We start from the raw sequence: 22,596 nt of genomic DNA, 5'->3' as shown, positions 1-22,596 counted from the left end.
ACACCATCGCTCTGAAGGCCACTCCAAGCTCCTTATAAACTGAGCATGACGTCATGTGGTAGGGAATATCCCTTTGGTCAGTTTGGGTCACCTGTCCTGTCTGTGTCTCCTCCCAACTTCTTGTGCACCCCCAGGTGCGGGGGGGGGGTGGTGGGGGGGCAGGGCAGCGCGAGAAGCAGAAAAGGCCTTGGCTCTGTGTAAGCACTGCTCAGCAATAGGTCAATATAACAAAAACATCTCTATTATCAACACTGTTTCCAGCACAAATCCAAAATGTATCCCCATACTAGCTACTATGAAGAAAACTAACCCTCTGGGCTGAAACCAGGACAGCCTGTTAACGTTAAACTCTTCTGAGACGCAGCATACACAGGCTGTGCTGATGGTAGCTGGGTCACCAGCGACTTGGCTGCCAGGGCCCAGGCTTGGGCTGCCTTGGCAGGGCAGCATTCCACAGGGATGGCAGTATTGGCTTCTACAGAACTGGTGCCAAATCAGCCACAGACCATCACCTTTGATGTCGGGATCTGCAAAATCATTGAAACAAGGTTGGTTTTGACTACATCTGGCCCTCATGTGAACTTGGCTTTGATGTGGTCTCTTTCTGTAAATGGCTAGTGAAGTGGACTGTTGGTTAGATGTCAGAACTGTCCTTTTCATTATTTTCCCTGCTGTTGATTGTTGGCCCATCATTGTGACTCGCATACTGTAAAACATCCATTGTGATCTTGGGCTTCTGGCACCAGTCTCTGACAAGTTGAGATTTTAAGAATGTCCTAAATTTGACAATCTCGCAACTTTGGCCCTTTCATGCTTCTCTACATCTTACCTGGTGCCCAGTGCCAGAGTTCAGGCAGTCCCTCTCAAATACAAGAAGCACACAAGGAAAACCAGGACTTACCACTGTTACCAGTCACTACGGTACAGCTCTGACAGGAGCAAGATGACTTGGTACTTCTGTCTACCAGGTGAAGTGTTTGGATTCAGCCCAGGTCCGTGACTAAAGCACGGTGGCAGTGGCCATATTGGGCTTTTCCTCCCCCTCAGCCCTAGGTCTAGCAGTATGAGGGATATCGCCAGTGGCCCAGCATAGAGGTGCTCTAGCCTCTCCCTTAGCACTGACAAACTGTCAATGCCCAACAGAGCTGGGAAGACAGTACCCAGTTCTAGGGTTTGTCTAGACAATGATGGGGTTAATCAGTAGAAATGCTTTCTGTTCAACCAGTTTTCTCAGCCTCTTCACCTTACAGTGTAAAAAGTCCATCAGCTACCCCTACAACGCAGGGCATTGCTGAGGAGCTGTTCAGGGGGTGGGATGCTGGGGGTTACTGGTGCCCCTGGCTGTGCGAGGCGATGGCTCGCACTCCCCTGGTGCTAGTTCTGTGCTTGCTCATTTGCCTGTCCTCTTTCAGGACTCCAGTTTCCCCCACAAATATTCAATCCTTAGGATCTGAGCAGACAGAACAATAACAAATGGCACAGGCCCATGGCACCACCATCTTCCTGCTGCTTGTTCCAAAAGCCAGCCTTGGCCCCAGGCTGCACCTGACCAGCACAGTGAGGAAGCCACAAGGCATTGCTTGTCTGCCAAACCTCACGTGTTATCTTCAAGTGAGTGTCTGGGAAATAAGAGACCAGGAGTTCAGGTGTGCGTTTACCAACCTCTCCGTGGACAATAAGCAAAATTCCTGGAAAAAACATTGAGCTGATTTTACAAAAATTACACCAACAACTAAAGGCCTGGATCATCTCACCATGGGCGCTGCCTGGATAGAGAACCAGAACTCTCACCAAGTTATTTCAAAATGAACGGGGGCGATGAGAGCAGCAGCACACTCCTCCTGCAATGCCACAGGAATTTCTCTTTGAAGGATGAAAGCAAAACAACTCTGACATCAGACTATGGCACAGGGCTGCAACCAGACATTTACATCCGGTCAGCAACAATCACAGCTGCATCAGTGTCTCCTGAAAGCGAAAATTTACCTGACAAACATTTAAAAAAATTCCTTGTAATAAATGTTAGTGGCCACCTGCAACCAAAACCCTTCCTGTCACATGGTGTTAGCAGAACTATTCCATTCTTCTACGAGAGTCACGCTCACACAAGCGGTATACAACTATAAACATTATTAAAGTTTATTAACAAAAGCTTTGTACATATCTTTTCATACACTTGGAATTTTACATCTAGTCAAAATAACAGCACATTTCCATCTTACCTTTTGTACAAATTGTTACAGAATATCCACCAGTGGGCTGAGTAAGTAAAATAAACCCCTGGTTTGCTTTTGTAAAGTATCTACAAAAGTGATTTGTGACATTTTTAAAAAATTCCCCAGAACATATAAAAATAAATTATTTTTACTTTTTCAATTAAATCTACTAATTAGAAATATTACAAATCAAAATATCAATGTTTTCTTATGAATTCTTCACAATACAAAACAGATTCACAAAACTTTATTTACAGAAATGAGGTAAGAACTGTGCAATGTTTAACTAAGAAACATATTGCAGAATTAACATGTTCTTCCAAATAAGTACACAGTGGAGGTCTAATTACAGCTGGGTCTTTTCCTCTAATAATTCCCACCTTCATCCTGGTTAGTGGTCATTACCCCCCTTTCAACTACCCTTCCCTGTACTGCATAGACTCGCGCCATGAAATCAGCTACTGTCGGAAGCGTCGTAACACAAGTTCACCCGTTTCAACCACCAGTAGGTTTGAGTGGGAAATATTAACTCACTTTTTTGGTAATTTATTAGTGAAAAGCGACCCAGGTAACAATCTGCCTGAGCTATCTGCAGTGGTATAAACAAACACCTCTAGTAAAGGCAGAACAACAAGGCTGCTGGTGCAACAAAGAATATTCCCGCTGCTAACGAGGACACATCTAGTGCATGATCAGCTGTTTGCAGCCATTTCGACAGAACGGAGGTAGCAACAGGCACTTGGGTTCGGCCAAACACCACACACACCTCTTCCAGTGTGGCCGCCTCATCTGGTAAGAAAACTTTGTCACCAGAACCAAACTGGTTCCCTTAAAAAACCTCAGAACTCTAAAACCTACACCAAAATTAATAAACTTTGGATTCCATACTGTAATTCCTACTCAGGAAAAACTCCCACTACATAACAACAGGAATTGAAAGGAATAAAAAGTTCAGAAGTGGATTCCCTTACAATAAGTGTGTAAAAAAGGAACAACAAACAGCAAGTCCCAGCTGCCGTTACAGGCTTACTCTCAAAGGAGATATTGCAACTGCGGCAGCAGATCAGACCAGCTCAAGTTGGGGCTGGTTTATTTTTTAAAACCACCGCTCTGAAACCGAAGTCATACGTGACTGCAGACAGTGCACAAGCCTTTACGTCTAGGAGATTAGGACTGAAGAGTCAAGTGTATGTTTCTCTATGGTTGAATTTGTACTTAGTACCATCATACTGACAAAATAATCATGGTTTGCAGAGTTTTATCTACTTCACAGTCTGAAACATTAAAAAGTACATCCGTTTTAGTGCAACAAGAAAGCAAATGAAAGCCTACCAAAAATATCCTTATGAAAACTATCAACCTTTCACTGTGCAGTAAGAGTTCCTTGTTGCATTTCTTCGATCTGCAGAAAGGAAAACTGCAGTTTGCAGCCAGATGAAGTGCTATAACAGCAGAACGTGCAGTTGTCAAGTATCACTCAAATGTCAACTCTTCTCTGACGCAACTGGTCCAGTTTTATCGTTGAGCCTCTGTGTAAGAGAAAATACTTCTAAAAATCAGATTATAAAATACAGAGTGAAGTAAAATTAACTTCATAAAAATGACAAAGCAGATAAGGCACGTTTACTAGAGCTATTAACTAGTAACTTTTGCATTCTAAAGAATAATTGTGCATTGTAGAATAAAAAGTGGGAAAGGAAAGAATCATTAAAGGAGTAGTCCTACATCCAAACAACTCACTAAGGTCAGCCCAGCCAGCATCGCAAAACACCAATTTTGCTTCTACGCTTCATTCCAAGGAGAGCTGCTGTTCCTGGCTGCTGGTCCCTCCTTAAAACCACGTGATGGTCAAGACAAGCGACCCCTGCTACGCTCTACCCACTGGAGAGAGCTGAAATCTGCACTTCTCCAACAGAATAGAAATACAATTTCCATTTTGCCCTGTCATGATTATCCTTCTTCCATAAATTGCTACAAAGACATTTCCTGCAAGGATCGAGCAGGACTGAGCAAAAACCTCATCTCATTCACTAACCATTCAGAAATGCTTGAAAACCAGTTCCAACTGGAAATCAGATTAAAACATTCAAGCTTTGGGCAAATAGAGAATTTGTTAAAAGTTCTTTCTGGATTAAAATAGCTCAACAATCCAGTGCAATCTGTCTCAATTCTAACCTTTAAAAAATAAATAAAATCCATTTCAAAATAAATTTATTTCTAAGGGTTTGTTCAAAAGATGTTCTGAAATTTCCTAGAATTGTTTACAGCTAACTGTGATAAGAACAAAACCCAGAATTGTAACAGCATATTTGTAAAATATACTAGTAGTGCTGCCTGGTCACGCTGTCCAAACCTAGTAATAGCCATTTCAAAACATTCAAAATAAGGTCACATATAGAATAGCTTGTTCTGATGTAAACCAAAGATAAGGTCTCAATTCCATTCACTACTAATTTTTAGAAAAAGAGGGGAGATACATTTTAAACACACTAGAACAAATTGTGAACATTCCTAAATGAAGGCAAGGCCCAGCCCTGTGAATGGGGCGCTTCTGCCCCGGCAGTGACCGGGAAAGCACGAGATCTTACCGCAGTCCTGCACTTTGCAGCACAGTTGCAACATCACAACCACGGACCAAACTGGAAAGTGACAACGACAACGCACAAAGCTTAATAAAAGTAAACGCTCATATTTCTGAATGGAAGGGAGCTATTACCAGGAAAACTGTCTTGAAAATTCATCATTTGTGGTTTTTGTCTCACCTTATGTTTGGGCAGTACCACAAAAGTCTGGCTGCCCGAGTCCCCCTCCACCACTGTGCCCTGGAGGCTTTGGGGGTGGGGAGCGGAGAGGGGACCAATGTCTTGCCCTAAGCTCTTCCCGCCCGCTGTTGCAGACAAGCTTCCCTTTTTTCACTACCACTGCCACTCCATGTTTTCTTCAAGGAATACTGGAACTTTGCCTTCCTGCTCTCCTTCATCCTCTCTTAATTGTGTGATCCTGAGAGAATGAAGTCTATTCTCTGTCTCCTTGAATAAAGAATTCCTGTCTTGGGGATGGCAGTTAAGGGCAAATGCTGAAGACAATGGAACATCTTTGCCAGAAAAATGTGTCTTGTGTCCTTATCTGTCTTCAAAAGGCTTTATTACTCTATCAAGCAAAGGAGTCGCTCAGCCTCCCAGCGTACAGTCTCACCTCCCCATGCCAGAACCAAGAAAGGCACAGCCCGTTCTCCTAATACATATTTTACCTTCCCAGCAACTGGTTCCTCATCTCTCAAGTCACCAACTAATGTCTGCAGCTCCACCGTGCTCAAGGCCTGGCCAGGTCAAACTCTTTAAGTAAGGTGATAAAATGAATGATCCACTACAAAACAGTGGACACAAAGTTGGAGAAGAAGGTGGGATGAGGAGGACTGGGGCTGCGGTTGTAATTCCAAGAGGAAGGGAAGGGTCACTGGATTGGTGCCCTGATCCAGGGAAGCAGGAGTGTGCAGCAGACAGGTTAGGTGAAGTGACTACAAGTTCAGAGTTCCTAACCTCATTAAGTGCAGCCCAAGGCTCAAGAAAAACAAAATTAAAAAATCCTTGAATTGTGAATATGGGCACACAACTTGCTTCTTATCTTTTAGTTACCTCACATAGGTCCTACATTGAAAATGAGGTGAGAAATATACTTACTGTCACCTTCTGAGCCGCGTTATCTCCATGAATTGTAAGGAATGGGTTGGTAGTAGCTGCATTAAGCGGTGAGGCCTGTGTGCCTGACAGTAAGTTGTTTATGGGTATCTGTGCTCCTCCAGTAATCTGCAGTTGCTGCACTTCAGACTGATGGTGTTGGTGGTGGTGATGTTGTTGCTGCACTAATTGATACAAAAGGGCCTGATGCTGTTCCTTGAGTAATATGAGAGGGAGGAGAAAAAAAAAGAATAAAATCAAGAATTAGTTACTGAAAAATAGCTCCTCCCTGGGTTCCTGCTTATCCAAATCTTCAGTCAGTGCAACCCTTAACCTAATCCCAGCCCATTTCGGTTACACTAACGAAGTTCCACGAGACTGTGGGAAAGGGAAGAAAGTGCCTATAAAATTTCCTGAAATCAGCAGCTTGGCAGAAGTTCAGCTACGGCTGCTGGCTTTGTCAGGCCTCTGTCAGAAGAGACACAGCTGAGAATATCGAACCATGTTTGTCAAAGTACCAGAACTACACAATTAACATACAGATAGCTAGACCAGTTACCTAATGGCCTGTATGAATACTGCAAGGCACAGCAAAGACAGCTCACGAGATGATACCCAAAAATCATTTGCTGGAGTCCTAGTGGAGTCAGAGAATAGCTTAGGATATTCGCTAGAATCCATGTATGGTCCCAAACTCTGCGGCCCACAGCTGATGCTGAGGAAGACAAGCCACCATGTCCACATGGGACGAAATGGGACTGAAGGCACTAGGGAGTGATTCTTCTAACAATACACACAGTGCAAAACTATCCTGTAATTTAGCATTGACTATCATCCAAAAAGGTTGGAGCAACTGAAAAACTAAAAGATTACTGAACCTTGTAATATGAAGTTAAACACATTTCTAGTATTTACATTGGGCTGAGGAGTTTATCCATGTCTTAGAGTACAATGGAAGAATAAATCATAATTAACTGGAAAACTTACTGATGTGAGTTGCTGGGTACTTAGTAACTGCTGAAATTGCTGGTGCTGTTGATGGAGTAGAAGTTGCCTCTGTTGGTCAGGAAGCAATCCTAGTCCCGAGGCACTGTAGGGTTTGACAGGGTAATACTGTAAGTTTATATGGAAGTATAAAGTATGGGAACTTTTTACTTCAGCTTTCCATTGAAACGAAGAAAAGATATACATAGACAGACAGATATTAAATAGTCTGTCTGTCCAGCTGCATTTTTTGATATATACCTAGGCATTGCCACCACCACCCCCAGTCTCATTTATACTGAGCAACAGCAACTTCTTGCCTGTAACGTAATGTAAGTCTACTACTTGCACATCATTTTAAACTCAGATAGTAATTACAATTTCTACATTTTTTCAAATATTTCATACAGAAAGGCCAGATTTTATAAGACAGCTTTTGCCAGCCTTGACAACTTAGTCAACTGGCATTTACTTTGCCTTGGTTTCCTTGTAATTCTCATCTTATGCTATATTCAAATCTATCACTATTGCCTACACCTTGTCTGTAATTGAGCGCACACATTCAGCCAACTGATGCTGCCATGGAACGAAGCAGCCTGCCTCTGCACTTGCCTATTACTTAGCTCCCAGTCCCTATTTTCATGCCTACATAACATTTTCTGCAGCTATTTAGGAAATTGGGCAGGGAACTGATCCAGCTGACAACCGGTCTGGAAATAAAGGGTTTCTTCAGCCATGCCAGTTCACTGCAAGACCAACAGCATGAGCAAGGGTGATTTCGGAACGGAAGATCAGGAAGACAGCTGCATTTACTCTTTCGGTACCAGTGTTAGCTTTTACTAGTTTAGAACACCCACTGAATTACTAAGATGTAGTTTCACGACAGGTTTACCCTGCTATTGAAAGGTTAAGTATTTCCCTTTCGGCTGTACATTTCTGTCCCCTCCCCTTGCACTAGCTCTTGCACAATGAGCTGCATCTCGTGGGAATGAAGCTGAAACCTAAGCCAATACAAAATTATCTGTTAATGTAGACGAGGTGGTTGTGTGAATGCACAAGCACTAGTACCAGCAAGAAGGTGTGCGTAGGATGATAGGATTGCTAGTAGTGATTGGTGGTAAGGAATTAAATTAACTTAAATCAGCCACAAATATGCACAGTTTGGCTACCACCACTAAGCTCTTCGGGACACAATATGCAGCTTGCCTTTCTACGATAGCTAACATACTGCAGCCCAGCTCCATGATCACTTTGACGTTTACTTTGTATTAACCTGCCAGTATGACAATACCCATAGCATCACCATTCTCTTGCTGGGACAGGACAAGCAACACACAAACTTTGTTTCATACTTCACTGGATGGCCTCAATGCTACGGGAAACACATGCTGGGCTGCACTTATCATCTACTTCACAACACCCATTACTATCATTTCTACTACTCTCCCGGTTCTCAAAGCTCTTGTCAATGGTCTTTTTCCCTAGTTAAGAAGTCAATTCTACTGTCCGTGCCCTGTGCAAGCCATTTCGCCTCTGATTATTCCTGCTGTACTACGTTTCCTTCCTTGTCTTATATCCTTTTCTGAAACTGCAGAATCAGAACTGCACATAATATTCCAGGTGCACACACTATTTATTCCCCAATAACTGCTTGCAATGTTTGTTTGATTGTTGAAAGCAGAGATGACACTTCACCTATCCAAGGAAACTCCTAGATTTTCCTCCTCAGCTACAACAGGAAAACTCAGACCTAACATAAGCTAGAACTATGCCTATGTTTGACTTTCAAACCATGACACTCATCAATTAATTGAAATTCCTTCAAACAGCTTTAAATGCAATTGTGTCAAAAATATTTGTAACAATAGCAAAAGGTAAGTGCCTTCAGTTTGACTAATATTACCATTATTTGCTTCTCTTTTTACTACACCTTTTCTGTATTCTTCTATACTGGAATGACTCTTCTCCACTGTTTTTTCATTCTTTTATCCCATTCTTTCGTTTTTCCTATATCATGTTTTACCTTTGCACTTCTTTTTTCTGCTGCTGTTCTCCCTTCTCTTTATCCGCTCTTTCTTCCTCTCTTGCTCTACATTGGAACTTGAAAGAAAATACCCTCAGCCAGCAGCTGAGATCTAAGTGTCTAGAAACAAAATCTAACTGCAGAAGACAAAACACTGCAGCTTCCAAACTTCCCAGAAGAGGTAGTTTACCGGATTTCACCACAGAATTTTCTTTAAACAGACCAGCTTGAAATATAAATTTAATCCTTTTTAGCTTCTCATTAAAAGGTATACAATCAGTCTGAACCTCTCCATCCTACAGTCCTCTCTGGTTGTGAGGATGCAAAGAAACAATCCTATCTTTTTTCCTCAAATCACTTTCTCTCCCGGTTGCTAGCAATCTGTATTAAGCCATCTTCTTCCCAGAACAGGATTGAGTATTCTTCTCTGCCAAATGAACACAGGCTCTTTTACCTACAATTTGAAACTCTCTCAAACAGCAGTGTGCAGGTCAGTGTTTTCTCACCTCCCTGTGTCCCACCGTTAGAGAGTTCATGTGAATAAGGACAATAAGCATAAAGAAGTCTTCATGAACTGGTGAATAATCTAGCTATTTTTCACATGAAACTGAACAGATTCTGAAGCTTGGGAAGTTACTGTAAGTAGCAAACTTACGGGAACATCTGGGAAGTCTTCTGATTACAGAAAAATACAAAAAAGTTAGAGAGTAGGGCTGAGTTCTCATGTGACTTTCCATCACCTTGGGAGTACTGATTTAAGGCAGCTCCAAACTTGATCACCACCATGCGATCCAACCAGGTTCAGAGATCTCACACTACTGTGGAAGCAAACTTCCAAGCCAGCCTGTGCTTGTTACCATTCAACCCTCCCGCTTCAGCAGTTCAAAGAGCAGTGATACTGAGAGGAATCTGACATTAAAGAAATTGTCAACTAATTGCCACTGAAACATCATTGAACTCAGAAGTGGCAGGGACAGACGATGTCCCATATAGTTTCAGAACCAATAATCTCAACCAGTAGAAAATACTTTTTCCCCCCCTGTTCATTCAAAGTCATCTTAGAGCCTCTTCATGACTTGGTTCTTCCAGTAACAGAAAAGCTTTTCGTATTTTTCACTGAAACATTTGTAATGGCCAAAACAGGAAGGAGGAATGTCGTGTTATTGCTAAAATCATATTAGCACTAATCAGCATTAATGCTTGTGTGGCCTGAACTTTTTTCCTCTAAATACACAACTAGAAATACGGAAAACTCACAGAAAATGGGGGCAATTGTGAAACACCTCAGAAGGAAGAGGGCCCAGAAAATCATCTGAATGAGCTCAATAAAGCGGAGAACTGTGTGAAAAGTGCACTTTTAAATTTAAAATAAACATGAATTATAAATTTAAAATTAACACTAATTTTAAATTAGTATTATTGAGGGAGCAGTGCAGAAAGAGATCATGCAAGAACAGAAATAGAAAAATGGAAATGCTGGCAGAGTTGTATATCATGAGCTTGTTGTAGCAGAAAATAGGGAATCATTGGGAGTATTCCAGACTACGCTAAAAGTTAGAATAAGAGCTAGTGAACAGCATACTAGTTGCAGTATTCTGCATGAACTGGAGTAATCTACTACTAGGCTACACACTCAAGAGCAGTAAAGATGGATATTGAAAAAAAAAAAAAGACAAAAAACTTCTGCAATATAATGAGTCAAATAAATACTCTGTGTATTAACAAAATCATATGAGAAAACAGCAGCATGAGTGGTTTATTTTGGCATTACCTGAAAGTGGAAAGCATTATACAACTGATTAATATTATTGATTTTGTCTAGTATTTCTCGCTCCTCCTCACACTTTTGGGGAGAGTAACGCCAAATTCTTGTATTTTCAGCAGACCTCTGCTACTCAGTAAAGAAGCTAACTTTTCATTAACGAAATGTCTTTTGTTTGAGGTATGAAATGTTATGTTCATATCTGATAGAAACTACGGGAAATATAACCTCCTCAGTAAAAAATGTAATAGCACATCAAAGCAACAGGATACACTCGGAAGTCCCAGGTTCTATGAGCCTGCTGAAGCAATACCACACAATGATACTGTACACGAACATTCAGGAGCTGCCAAACTAACGGCAAGGAAAGAAACTGGCAAAAAAGGTACAAAACTGGGGATCCGCTGCATCATTCCAATCACATGTGCTTTTTTTGGTGGTAATCCACCATAATCTCCAAAAATAAACTCTGCTTAAAGACAAGTAATCCACCCCCTATTTGCGTGCATTTCTTTCTCCACAGAACCTTCACTCTCCTTCCTAAGGAAGGACAATACAAGGGGTGGGGGAAGGGGAGTGGGGAGAATGAGTTAGCCCAGGCTCTGCTCTATTCCAAAATACTTCCAGACCAAGCAGTCCGTTGCCCTTCCTGGAAAGCAGCTGCCTCCTTTTGTTACCCACTGCAGCTCAAGCAGCAGCCGTTTATGCTACTGAGGATACCAGGTTTTTGAGGAAGGGCTGTTACAAATACTCAAATGTGGATTGGGGTTTTTTTATGCATTTAAAAATTCCTTAGGAACACCACTTGAAAAAATAATTTTGTTGTCTTTGGAGTCACAGATGCAGAGAACTGAAAACACCATAGAACGGTATCACTACTTCAGTTAGTTATGCCTATTACATCTTTAATTACAGGACCGTATACCCTTCTCCTCCCCCTCCCCCCTTCTTACTGCAACAAATGGTAGCTTTTCCAGTGCTACTTTAATCATGGAAGAATGAATGGCAGGACAAAGTATATTGTTTTCTGAACTAAAAAAAAACCCAGAGCTGAAGCACATTTACATGATTACATTTGTTTGGGAATGTGACTTGATTAAAAAAACAGGAATAAATGGACACTAGGATTCCCAAAAGCTAAACAGAAAACATCTTTTCTTTAACTTGGCAAATCATGCTTCCATTAAATGCCTTCTTACTTTCATTCACAGATGAGGAGCAGAACCTCGTTTGACAATGACAGGCTGAGGAAGAAACAGTACACCTTTTGAATAAGACAGTTAAAAATACAGCTAAACTGAAGAATGGCGGGCACTACCAGGAAACAAAAAAATCAGCAAATTCTTACCTGTTATTTAATGTGGTTGGCAGAGGATGCGTTGCATTGGGTGGCACAGTTGCGTGAGTGAGAGGAGAAGGGTTCTGTGATATTGTTGCTGGGGTCTGAATTACCCCATTTAAAGCCCCTACAATTCCATTGATTGCCAGCTGGCTGGCTGGCAGTGCTCCAATTATTCCACCCACAGCAGGCACTGCAGGAATGGTGGAGGTTACAGTCTGCATACCACTAGCTAGTGCCCCCACTGTCACACCATTGACCTGTTGAACTCCCGTGACTCCTGAGCCTTGCTGAGCTGGACTCTGCCCAGCAGGTGGTGGAGTGGAAAGAGCTGATGAACTGCTGGTGCTTTGTCCGCTGGAGGTTATCTCCTGGTGTAAAAACAAACAACAAAACCCCCTCAGCTGCATAAAATTTCACCTAACAGCATAATGCAAGGGCTATGATGAGTTAACTTGTAACAAGTTTAAGTTTAGAAGAAACAAATAAAAATTACCTGATTTAATACAGGAAGAGAATTGTCTGGTAAAAAACTGTTTCCCAGATGAGGGCTTTTACTGCTGTTCAACGAATCAGTGCTAGGTGCTAAAGTAATTATCGCAAAAAACACAGAGTGGTTAAATTTCTGTAACATGTAAAAAGATTCAGAATAATTATTTCAAAATAATGTCAAAAGGTAAACATAGAAAATGTAAAGTCAACCTTAAAATCATTGAATAGTAAAATACTAACTAAAGAACTGGTGAATCCATAGATTCAAAAAGATGTGCTCAAGATTGAAGTAAAAAAGAAACTGCACTGAAACAAGTAGTAATGGTGCATATAAATCATCCAATTGACTTTTTAACATTTAAACACACCAACAAATACTTAGTCTGTGTTCATCCTACACGTATATGCATCTCCCACCAATGGCATACGTGGATGAAATAGGTATTTCATATAAACACACATGTTCAAATTACTTTGACACTTTAATACTCTCCACTACTTACCTGCTTGTACTGGAAAGGCATGTACTTGATGAGAAGGGCTAGGATTGGAAGTTATTGTTGGAAAGGGCACCGAGAGCTGTGCATTGAGTAGCTGAAGCCGCTCCTTCTTAGCGGTCAGATTCTTTATCTGCTCTTCTAAGCGCCTATTTTCAACCTGAAGTTGGTGTAATGATTTAAGCATTCCTAAAACTAAGGTAAAAATGCACATGTTATCTTTCACAACCACAGTCAAAGAATAATCTTCATTTTTTGTAATTTCTGTATTACAATTTAAGACTAGCATTAAGTCATATGTGAAAATATAAATAGAATTATTACTGAGAGATAGATTACAGAAATTTATTTGAAGTGGAAAGGTTTAGAATCAATTTTGTGTAATTTAAAGTGCAGAAAAAAGTAGGTAGTGTGTGACAGTAATTTTGCAATATATCTACACCCTGGCTTAAATACAGATAAAGTTGCATCATTAGGGCTGACGTTCCTTTTAAGCAAACAGCAGTACATGATAACTTATCCCCAAAACAGAATATACAAATAGTATTATTTTAGTAGCACAGGTTAATTGCATAGTTGGGAAAAAATCCGTTTCAGCTGCAGCATTAGAAACTTTAAACATTATCAAAACAGGAGTTTGACAAATATGCACTCAACTACCACCACAGCCAACCAACAACATTTATGTAAAAACAAGCAAGCTTGTGAAAAGGGAGTTTTTCTACTTTAATGCCCTCAACAGTGAATCAGAAACGTACAGAAACAATGAAAAAAAAAGTCATCCAAGGTGAAGTTATCACGACACACCTTACGAGCAGGAGCTCGCATTTGCTTTGAGCAGCGATCTACAAATCACCCAGCAGGGAGCACTGTGTGAGCACTGCAGTTACCACCCCTTTTTTGCAGAAAAAGGGCATCATCTTCTGTACTAACCTGATTTTTTACCAAGCACGGTTTTTTCAAACTCCGATTTGGTTTCAGAACTTGGATTTCCCAACTAGTACTACAGTGTGATTGTAAAGCCACAGGGATAGCCATTTTTTTAAAAAATTCTAAATTGTATTTGTTTAACATGACCTCTGGGCCTACTACAGACATAAGTCTACTGGTATAGGCACATCTGGTCATTTCCCAAGGATTTAGCTTTTATCCCTCCTCTTCAACAACATACAAAGGAACCCTCAGTGAGCCCAAATGAGATGCAATAAGACTTAGCTAAACCTGTCCTCCAGCTATCATGTTTAAAGGATTATCCCTGCATGAATTTCCTCACAATTAGCATTTTTGTCAGGATACCATTCATAAAAATACCAACTAGATACCACTTTACACTACCAACAAGAAGAAGAATATGTTCACTAAAATATAATGCAAACCTTAACCCGGTATTAAAAAAAAGAAAAAAAATTACACTTATTTAATAATTGGTTTTGATACTGACATATTGTTGAATATGGAGATCCAAGTGATCTGCTCATTGCTTATGCTTTTAACGTATTCATTCTTGGACTATTCCACTCTATTAAACATAACTTGAGAAAATATGATTTGCTTGCTTTGAGAATTTCAGGAGAAATGCTGAACATAATAAAGATATGAAAGCCCAGTAGGACACCTGACTAACATTTGTAAATATTTTTTTAAAAACATCAACAGAAGTAGACAGTTTAGAATTAAAAAATGAAAAATATAACAATATTATTATGCCAATTTATATCACAGAATATAAAACAAACGGGAAACTGTGCTATACTATTTACAGTAGTATTTACAGTCCAGAATTCATTTCCAAACTCTGCAACGGACCAGCTGGATCTGCAAGTCACTTCCTCTTGCATGACACCATTTCCCCATCCATAGAAATGTGGATAATTATAGAGAACTCTTTTGTAATCTACTGAAGCCATGTGCTGCAGTAAGAACTATGTTAGAATCACACACCAAAAGCCATGTGCTGCATTAAGAACTATGTTAGAATCACATACTACAGATATATTTGTATTCACAGTAGAAAATAAGTTTTTTTTTAAATTCGTGGACAACCACTAAATGGCAGTTCTGAATAAGACAGTTAACAAAAGCAGTAATAAACAGAATGTGAGTACTTACTGTCACTAGGGGTGCCTTGCTCTAATAAAAACTGCTGTCCTTCACTCCATTGCCTCTCCAGAAGCTGTTCTATGCTGGCTGCTACTGGGGGCAAATTTTCCCCACAACTGTTCCCTGTTTGATCATAGCGAATCTGCAAGCTGCTTACAGGGGATCTGTTGAAAATATTGCAATTTATTGTTTAAAGAAAAGGATGGAAGGAAACATTTCAGTAAAAGGCTGTTGAAGTTTCTTACCTTATATCACCCCTTAACATCTACATATCTTACACTTCTAAGACTAAGTTAATTCATCAAAATCACTAAGAATTCCTAGTTCTCACTGCCAAGACTTTAATAAAAGAAAGATGTAATATTTCATAGCGTGAGGATTTATACTGAGAAAGCACATAACCTCTTCATGCATACAGACTAACATAATACCTGACTGACAAACAGTATTGTATTAAATTATACAACACATACTTCTACAGCAGGAAACCATTGTACATGGATACATAGAACACTTGTCTTTAAAAAAGAAAAAAAAAGAAAAGAAAAGAAATAAAAATCTCCAAACCTTTCTCTTCCCAGAGAAAACATGTATTACAATCAGCACAGTAATGGTACTTCCACATAGATAAGCCATCTATAATTCCACTGCCTAACTTGTTCTAAAAAGAATCATGTAAAACCAGATTTTTGAGGGACTATGTCAAAATATTATTTCACAAGAGACACAATGAAAGTTAAAGTTATCCTCTGCCTGTCCTGTGCACACTTAATATACTTCCTTTTTTTACTCATGATCACACTTAATTGAAAGAATAATCCCTTTGCCACATGTCTTTTCTCATTCAGGAGAAAATTAAATGGGGGGGGGGGTTAAATCAACTCCAGCGAGCTCAGCTTCAGATTCTTATATATTTGTTATTACTGTAAGTAATAACTATTCATGCCATCACAGGATCACAGCCATACTATTCTACACGTAGTGCAAGCTTACTAACAAGACCACCATAGTCCCAGTACAGGACAACACATAGGGCTCAGGAAATCAGTGTGTTAATTATGATTAGCGTAATAAGCAGTGGTCACAGCACATTAGCTACCTAATGACTGTCAAGCATTTTGTAGGCACCAGAGCAAAGCAATTTTTACGAGAAAAGGTTTTAAGTAGGTGACTTAAGAGCTCTGTAAGTATTTATAAATAATTCCTCTTTTGCATACAGGATGAAAGAAGAAAAACACTTGTTAAAACAAAAAGCCCTCATGAATGGGTAACCAAGGTAGTGGCTTTTTGACAAGAGATGAAAACTCAACAGCATTTAACAGTTCAGCACAGACATGGCAAAAACAGCCTTAAAACTAGTTGTTTACACGATGTGCTGAAGTGATAAGAAGGAAGGTTTACGCAGAAATGTTCTGAACAGATGTACTACACACAAAAAATGCACTTTAAAAAAACCCAAAAAACCCCAAATAAAACAAAACAAAAAATCCCAAACAAAAAAACCCAACCAGAACCAGAAAACAAATACAGAAAACCACCACACAACTCCCCCCCAGCAACTTCTTTCTCTATATGCATGCTTTTGAAGGGCGCATAACACTACTCTAACAGATTGCAGCATTTGAATTATAAATCACCACCAAAATTCTTGTTGGGCTTAGGACTGTTTCCTGTCAATTCCACAAAGGTAGACACAAAGCAACACAGGACTGTATAACCTCTGCAATCCTTCACTGGAAGCCTGTGCAGAAGGACACACCAAAAAAAAAAAAACCAAACCCAACCTAGATTTCTCTGTATTGCAACCTGAGTCAATCCATCCTCTTCCAGCTGAACCCCTACCTCCTCCATAAGACATGGTACGGTTCCTGCATACTAGGGTTGAACCTTATTCCAAACACTACTTGATAACAGTTTCCAATAGGATTATAAATGTGCTGTATGCGCAGGTCCAATGCTGTCACTGGGATGGGAATCCCTTGTTTCATGTATCATACCTTGCTTACTTTTACAACTGTTTTTTGTTTAAATTTGTAGTACAGTTATTCATACTCTTATAGTATTAATTGTAAGCCATACTGCATTTAGATATAGGCACACAAAGATATTTCAATGCAGGTATTACACAACACATTTTTAAATCTAAGATTAAGTATGGGGTAAAAAAAAGTTTAAGTGCTACCTTGGGAAAAGCAGCAATTCCTTTGCAAAATGGAAACAGCTCACATGTACCAGGTATATTTATATTTCTCATATATATTAAAATTTTAAATATGACAGCTTAAACATCAAACACTGTGGTTATATAGGGGTACAAAGATATAACAATATGAATTTGAAATGACCATACAGCTCATGAGTCACGTACATCTTCTCCAAAGAGCTGCAATCAGCTGCGTCATCGACAGTAAACAATTGTTTCTGCAAGTGTTTTTATTTTAAACAACTACTTGGAAATTACATGGTACTTTTGGAGAAGTGTGTTATTTATGAATCTCATGAGCTTCAAAGGGAAGAGAATCAGAACTTGCAGAAAAATAATTTTAATAGATAAAGCAGGTAACATTCAGAATTGCAAAGTTTTCAGATAGCATATTTTTGAAGTTAGCTTTTTATTCACTACAAATCGTATTCTAAGTAATCAGAGTTACTTATTTAACTGGGGACAGTGGGGAATTACCTACACATTTTAGAAACATCAACATACATATGATCTCTTATTGCACAAACCAGGAGTGAAAATTGCTGACTACTGATCTTAATAGAACAGGTAGTTTTCTAAATTTCTTCCATGCTAGGTATTTCAGACTAAGTTTTTCCACCTTTCAATTTTGGAAATACAGCAGTGATTTCTCCCCTCCTCTCCCCTCTCCCCTCCCCCCCGCACCCGTTTTTTGGCTTGTTTTTGAACAACTCTAGTGCCAAGCAAAAGCTATCTGCTCTTTGCAAAGTGATGCAGCTCCTAAATGCTGAAGGAAGCTCTGCGATTCTGGACTGAGGTGGTCTTTACAATTCTCCTTTGCCATCCCTATCAAAACCAACTGAAATTTGACCGTGTTGTAAACACTAGGCTATACATATCCTGAACATACACTCCGTAGAAGCACTGTATTTAAGAAGTTTAACTTCCCAAACATTCTACCTAAAGACAGCCTGAACACAGCTATGGCCTACTGCAAATCATACAAAGACCAGGCCTTTGCATATTAATTAAGGCGGCATTAAAATTTGCAATTACCACAACACATATGCATAAGAAAAATACTTAATATATAATCAAAAGTTCTGGAATTTCCTAATTGTTGAACATTTCCTTTTGCAAAATTCTCTTAACTTACTTGTCTGTATATATACAGACATATTCCCTATTTATATAAAGATTTATATGCTAACATAAATATATGTATTTATACTGATAACACAGTCTAAACTAATTTATAAATTCTCTATTTATTGTTTTAGAAGCAACATCTATCGGAAAGCTTACAAGCCCGTTCATGACTAGGTAAAACCACCTAAGTATTTTGATGGATATTCTCACCCCATTCGACAAGAAGTCTTTTGATTAATTAGGGAATATAATACAAGATCAACAACACCAGGCATGTACATTAAATTACCTAATTTGGAGGTATTTATTATAAATTACTGCAATAAACACATGCAGCAACAATCAAATTCATTGTTACAATGCCATATCTGTGTAACTATCATTTTTTAGCTATCCTAAAATCCTTTAAGATAAAGGTTAGTCCCCAAGTAAAAAATTACACCAATAACACTATAAAATCTAATTCATATGGGATCTACTATGCAAAATAAAGCCCTTTAAAAACAAAGATTCACTTAAAATACACGGAAAATATTACTTAAGTATTTGAAACATAATGTTGAAATTTTAACAGCAAGTATTTTAAAACAAAATAATGTGTTACAATTCCAGCAGAATTCTTATGTCAAACTTCTCTAGTGGAGGTGAATTGCAGCAGAACAAAAAAAGTATTTTTTCCATAGAGAATTGTTGCATATTTTGAAGTGGTGAGGGAAAGGGAAGAAAAAATATATTTGAAATTTTTACGGATATTTGACTTCTCAAACCATCTTATTCCTGTGATGATTGTATACTTTAAGTCTATGGGATTTTGGAATTTTTGCGAATATGACTAAAAATATGAGTATGGTAACAAATCTGAGGAGATAAGTAGTACATGTGGATTAAATAGATAAACCCCTCTAAAGCAAGTCTCAATTTCTTAAGTAAAGTTCTTCATTTGTAAATCTAATTTCAGTTGATATAAAAGTAATTTTCAGCACATTTTTAGCTATCTGCACATTTATTTTTTTTAAGATGGATATATCTGTATAAATATAAAAGTATGCATACGTGTGTGTGTGTGTATACATATATAGGCTTTTAAAACACTTATGTATTACTACTAAAAAGACAGTGAAGTTTCCAAATCTTAAAACATTTCCTCCGCTTGCACTCTCCAATGTAAATAATGCTTACCGTGGTGAGAGACTTCCTCTGGGTGAACCTCCTCTGCCAACAAGGCTGCGGCTATTATCTCCGAGATCTTGATCTGCAGTGTAAATATTTCACAGCTGATAAATCGACTCTTCTTAGATAAGAGTTTTAAAGCTGATGTATATATTTTAAAAATACCTTAAATCACAACTTCTATCTGTAGGTACTCCTGAAGAGTGAATAAGTAACTAGTTTAAGATTGCTGAACTGTAGCATGTAAGGTGTTGTCCTTACACATTTCTGAGGCTGTACCAGGCCATGGATTATGTTCCCTTCTTTCATTCCTTTCAGTTTTACAGCACAGAAGCGTGGTTTGCATTTGCAGTACCCTCCCCTCAGCCACTTTTAATTTCTACGGTGAAAGTAATGAATCACAGCTGTGGACAGCTAATCTGTATGCTTATCACAGCAAATCCTGATGCTCTGTATTTTTTTAACACTTTGCATCCCAAAACAACTCATAAAATACAGAACGGATTAAACTTACTGCTGCCATCTAACAAGCGCACGTTATTCTGAAAATTTACTGAAAACTTTATGAAAGCATATAATTCACTAATTCCTATTTATAAGCAGAAGCATAGGAAAGTCCCTTGCTAAAAAGGTAGTAAAACAAACAAAAAAGGCCTCATTAAATATACGAAAACGTTTTGCTTGGAAGGACTCAAAAGGGTTATTTTCCCTATGGCCTCTCAATAAAATAACCCTATCTGCCCCCTTCAAGGTTGCCCTCCCCCTATTCTGAGTCAAGCGACCTCCGACCTCTTGGAGGGCAAAGACATGACTGATCCATTCTTGGTAAACTGCTAAACTCATTCCCTTCCCCCAAACAGGCATGACTACTACGACATGTCAACAAATCCTTACGGAGGGAATGAAACAAAGCAAAGCCAGCGCTCATTAAAACTCTAGAGGAGAGCCAACAGTACAAAATGCCGATCGGTAAATATTCACAGGATTATTAAATGCTGCAGAAGTTCTCTAACGGGATCTCTTTCACACGAAGTTGTATGTAATGCAATTTCATGAATTATGCAAATAAAGGTTTAAACTATTCACGACAAAACCCAGAGCTGTGTTACTCTCCTTGCAAAGAGCTCCGAACTGAACACATCAATCACAGAAGTCACAGGAGACATTGTTGCATTCCTGCCTGCTGATGGCTCTGCTTAAACATTTACATTTCAGACACTAAAAAAAAAAAAGAGGGGGGAGAAAGCCCGTGCTGTTCTGCAGGACAACTGAAAATTTACTTCCAACGCATAACACCTTTATACAGACGTTTAATAATCAAATGCTGAGCAGAGTTCAAAAATAAAATTTAACAATCTTTTTTTTTAAAAATACTTAACCCTGTAAAGTTGCACGTTTGTGACCAGCAGCGGGAAGCTTACCTGCTTGGCTGTTGTCAGACTGAGCTATAAGTGCTGCCATTGCTGAATTTGGATTCAGCCTATTGCCGTACATGTGGGATGGAGGCAGACTGAGAGAAGATCCAGGTAGGGTGTTTGCCTGCAAGAAACCAATTACAACTTGAATCCTGTTTTTTAAAAAGGAGGAGAAATGCTAACTATATTTTAAAGAAGCCTTCCTAATGTACAATTGTTATTATTTTTTAAGTTGAAATGTTTTTTAAAAATTGAATGTCTTTAAAAGAAAAAATATTCTTTTCCATTTGTGAGTAAAGAAATAGAATTGCAGTGCTTTGACAATATATCAGGTTTTAAAGTGTGTTTTACTTGTCATTTGCAAGATCTGTGAGTAAAAAAAACCCTCTAATAAAAAAATGATGGCAGCAAATATTAAAAATACCTAAATTGCATTTTAAAACCACCACCGTGTAGCAGGATGGGTAGACTTCCTTGCAATCCTGAAGTATTCACTCAATGCTGGGACTTAGTAGCATGGCGACCATGTGGTTACCCTACTAATTATTTAATCTTATTAAACCATTTACAAAATAAGGGCAGGTAGACAACAGATGTCTCACAAATGCTTGGGTTCCTTACATCACGAGCCGGCTGTGGAGGTCAAAAGGTCCAACTTTCAGCTCCATAGTTTAACTACACCGAGCCATATTTCCTTTGCTCGACTCCGTCATTAGTAAAACCTGCACACTATTTTGTTACTTCCTATTTTGATAGACTTGGAAGCCTGGTGGTTTTTTGTTTTGTTTTTATTTTAAAGAACGCAAACAGCCATTACAAGTATGTTTTCTATACAATAGGGGGCTCGGGGAATCACAGCTTTGCCCTGACCCCATATAAGGAACTGTATTTTTGGCAGTTGGCCAGCTCTACTTATTGAAGAGCTCCCAAAGTTTGTGTTCATTCATGTTGCTAACCACAATTCTGAAGGTCTCTGCTGGGACTTGTGCCAAACAAGCGAAAATGAACCCTTAAACAGATGAGGCTAAGGAGGCTGGCCAAAATCTTGCATAATCCAACGCAATAAAAATACCTTCTTCCTTGGCTGCTTACGCCTTTTCCCTTTCGAAGAAAAGATTTGTGTCAAACGCTGAGTTGCAGAGACAAGCAATCAAAGAAAAAAAGGCATGGCTGCTTATTAAAAATGCATTTTCCTACCTGATAAAGCCTGATAAAAAATTATTTCTGAACAAAGACAAGACTGGAATGGGGGTGGATGGGTGGGAGGAAATCAAAGATACACTGTGTGATGATCACTGATTTTAAAATGAATCTTTTAACAAAACGTAAGCAACATTTCCAAAGGGAACTTTTTTTGAAAAATGAAAAAAAGAAGGTGAACAGTAAGGAACTCAATTTGTGGGACATTTTGACATGTCTAACTGCACACAAGAGACGGGGGGAACATACTGGTTATTACAGCAAAATATTACAGAGTATAAACTATGTCTCTGGAAAGAATCACACACTACCATTAAGTTTTGGCTTTCAGCCAACATATTAAACTTGATGAATGGACTTTTATGAATTCACACAACTGTTTTCAATGAT

General features: G+C 39.0%; 1 protein-coding gene across 5 annotated transcripts in view; it reads right to left on the bottom strand.

The window, feature by feature from the left end:
• Positions 1–2,115: 2,115 nt before the first annotated feature.
• The window catches only part of MLLT10 (MLLT10 histone lysine methyltransferase DOT1L cofactor), a 134,644-nt gene continuing 114,163 nt past the window's right edge, over positions 2,116–22,596 (bottom strand). For 3 of the 5 annotated variants that reach the window (XM_075746341.1, XM_075746344.1, XM_075746345.1), the window contains 9 exons: positions 21,013–21,130; positions 19,601–19,673; positions 15,100–15,254; positions 12,997–13,185; positions 12,498–12,586; positions 12,011–12,372; positions 6,881–6,983; positions 5,897–6,109; positions 2,116–3,762 (listed from right to left, as the gene is read on the bottom strand). In XM_075746341.1, the coding sequence (XP_075602456.1) occupies positions 3,694–3,762; positions 5,897–6,109; positions 6,881–6,983; positions 12,011–12,372; positions 12,498–12,586; positions 12,997–13,185; positions 15,100–15,254; positions 19,601–19,673; positions 21,013–21,130 (1,371 nt within the window). In that variant the 3' untranslated portion in view covers positions 2,116–3,693. The remainder of the gene's footprint in view (positions 3,763–5,896; positions 6,110–6,880; positions 6,984–12,010; positions 12,373–12,497; positions 12,587–12,996; positions 13,186–15,099; positions 15,255–19,600; positions 19,674–21,012; positions 21,131–22,596) is intronic. The other 2 variants (XM_075746343.1, XM_075746346.1) reach the window with 1 other exon arrangement.

The sequence above is a fragment of the Balearica regulorum genome, chromosome 2 (genome assembly GCF_011004875.1).
Source record: "Balearica regulorum gibbericeps isolate bBalReg1 chromosome 2, bBalReg1.pri, whole genome shotgun sequence".
Taxonomy (NCBI): domain Eukaryota; kingdom Metazoa; phylum Chordata; class Aves; order Gruiformes; family Gruidae; genus Balearica; species Balearica regulorum.
The sequence above is the reverse complement of the archived record's forward strand: the minus strand, read 5'-3'. Positions and strand labels throughout refer to the sequence as shown.